This window comes from Arachis stenosperma, chromosome 2 (assembly GCF_014773155.1).
Source record: "Arachis stenosperma cultivar V10309 chromosome 2, arast.V10309.gnm1.PFL2, whole genome shotgun sequence".
NCBI lineage: Eukaryota > Viridiplantae > Streptophyta > Magnoliopsida > Fabales > Fabaceae > Arachis > Arachis stenosperma.
In genome coordinates, this window is record NC_080378.1 from 105902346 (window position 1) to 105905333 (window position 2988).

Sequence of the window (2988 nt, forward strand, 5' to 3'; positions counted from 1 at the left end):
AAAAAATTTAGATTAAGTATTGTGCTTTCTTACTTTTATATTTTATTTAGTGAAAATTGCTTGCAATTTTTTATAATTTTGTACAAAACTTGTTTATAGGATATCCATGACGAGTCAAAATATGTGACCAAGGCTCCTGCCATAAAACTTTAGTATAATTCTAGTTTAGTTTTTTAGTTTCTTCTTATAAAATCTTACCTGAATTGGCAGCGAAAAGGAGGAGAAGAGCAGCAGCGAGTCAGAGACTAAAGAGAAAGAGATGCAATCACATCGTCACAGATAGTTAGAGAAGTAGAAAAAATTGTAGTTGCAGAGTTAGAGAACTAGAGAGGAGAAGAAGGTGGCGGACGATTCTGCCTTCGACAACAACGGTTCCCTTCGAGTTACGTGTCAGATGCGCGACGACAATTTTATAATGACCTTGAGAGTTAGACGTGTAAGCAATGAGAGGGGGTGGCATATGGCGGTGAGAGTGGAAGAAGATGACAGAAAAAAAAAAGAGTAAAAAAAATCTGAAAATAGGAGAACAACGACACAGAAAAAAGAGAGTTAGGAGTTATTTATTCATTCAAATAAATTTTAAATATTAGAATGTCTTTATAGATTGTTTTTCGGCCCTTAATCAACTTGGTGAAAGAAGCCCTATAATCTCGAAAGCTACTGAATTGGAATGGTTGCAAAAATTTTGAACAAATATTTTGCATTAAAAAAATAAACTTCGTGAATCGCTTTTGAATTTGATCAATGTGCGATATTTCTTCATTTGTGATTATTCGTCTAAATAAATTTTAAAATGGGTGAGCATGTAAAAAAAATTTCGTCACTTCACAATTTTTTATTACGTTTGATTGTAGCCTAATGGCTATTATTGCCTTATGGCACAATTTAACTATTAAACCACAAGCATAATTGAAATAATAAGAAAGTAACAAATATAATTAACAAATTAAAGTATTTAAACATTCCGTATTGCAATGTGAATCATTTTTTGGTCTGATTGATGAGGTGCTCAAATCTTCTTCTATGTATATTGAAATTAAAGATTTATTAAATTTCAACTCTTACATGCCTGCAGAAAATAAATGTTAGGTTTTTTTAGCATAACTATTTGAAAAAAAAATTATCTCTCATCACATAACAATAGTGTTAGTATATATAGACTATAAAGTACTGTACTTCAAGCTCAAAGTATATATATAACACGAAAACCAAAATGGAACACAAAGTAAAATTAAAAATAAATTAAACTATTGAAATATTTTGGATTAGTTGCACTTTTCTTCTTGAACATTATCATTAGGTCACATGCGACTTTAGCCCTTAAACTTTAAAAATATGCAAATTAACATTTAAATTTTTAAAGATTAAGGGCTAAAGATCATATAATCTACAATTCAGGGAATAAATTGCAATTAACCCAAATATTTATTTCATATATTATTTTGACTACATCTTAAGGCCCTTGTCATATAGGTAAATGATTTATATGCTTTATTTTTCAATATCTTATTAATTTTTATACTACTCAACACTTTTGGTGCAATTTAAAAAAAAAAACACCAAAATTAAGATAATTTTGAAGTATTTATTATTTCATATATTAATATTGAAAAATATAAAAAACAAATTTTAAATATTAATATTATTTAGTCAACTTTTTTTTCTATTCCGTCCAGTTTGGATAAATAGTTTAATTAAACTTCTTTTAAAAAAATAGCTTAAATAATAAATGGTTATATTAAAAGTAGCTTATAAATAAGTTATTTTGTACTTAGGTTTGTAGTTTTAAAAGTGCTTATTTTATAAAAATGTGATAAAAAGTAATAGTATTATGAGAGATTTTATTTTTTTTAACTTCTTTATAAGCTCCTATAATTTCTTAGAAAGCTGCAATTTGGTTTTGAAAAATACATCAAACATTAATACTACTACTTTTTATAAGTCAAAAACTCAAAAAAATTACTTTTGAAGCTTCACAAATGGACCCTCACTCTTTTAAAAGTCATCTGTAACCACTACCATTATATCTAATTCTTTATGAATGAATAACCTTTATTTTTAGAAAATTTAGGGTTTAAAATTAAAATTTAGGATATATAATTTAAAATTTATGGTTTAGGATTTAACATTTAGGATATAAAATTTAAAATAAAAATTATAGATCGATGTCAGTTGAAAAATATTAGCTTCCTAGTTGAACTCATGAATATTATAATAAACTACTTAAAGTACCATGATTTTGTTTTAATTTTTATTTTGTATCATATAGTTGAATATCCTACATACTTTGTATCTTTGATCAGTTAACACTCACCAATGAGTGGAAAATTTTTCATATAATCAAATATGAATATTAGATAATTAATATAATATAATAATTTAAAATTTAAATACTTACCACTGTTATAACTTTCCACCGGAGGACCATACTTAGCTTTGCATTTCTTAATGCAATCCTCCTTCGCTTCCGGATTATTTCTATAGCGGCTCTTGCATGTTTGAAGACAACTTTTCAGCTTATATTCCTGATGTTCAAGACCATCGTATTGAGCTGAAGACCATTTTGGAATACTGTCATGCGATTCAACAATGATAGCACAAATAACAAATCCAATAATAATGAAGAAACGTGTTATTTGTTTGTAGGTCACACCACCATTTCTAGCCATGTGTGTTCTTTTTGTTTTGGAAATGCAAATGTATGATATACCATGCATGAAGTTTTATAAAGGCTTATAATATCAGAATTGATATATTTGTTACTTAATTCATGTCCTTTTAAATCACCTTAAGGGTGTCCCCTCGCTTTGTTAGGAGTCATAAAACAATATAATCAAAGCCATAAATTAATTTTGGTTGCCCCTTAAAGTCATTGAGTTTCGAAAAAAAATAGTCTTTACATATTTTGAGATTATGTAACATAAATATATAGTTTAGATGCAGTAATATATAGTGCCATGATACTATTTTTTTTAAAAAAATTAAATT

The 2988-nt window shown here is 27.0% G+C and overlaps 1 protein-coding gene across 1 annotated transcript; it reads right to left on the reverse strand.

Moving 5' to 3' along the window:
* Positions 1 to 920: 920 nt before the first annotated feature.
* On the reverse strand, positions 921 to 2760 carry LOC130960212 (uncharacterized). The gene is made up of 2 exons (XM_057885542.1): positions 2399 to 2760; positions 921 to 1069 (listed from the first exon to the last, which is right to left on the reverse strand). The coding sequence occupies exons 1-2, from the start codon at positions 2715 to 2717 to the stop codon at positions 1062 to 1064; spliced, it is 327 nt and encodes a 108-aa protein (XP_057741525.1). The 5' UTR covers positions 2718 to 2760; the 3' UTR covers positions 921 to 1061.
* Positions 2761 to 2988: the final 228 nt, after the last annotated feature.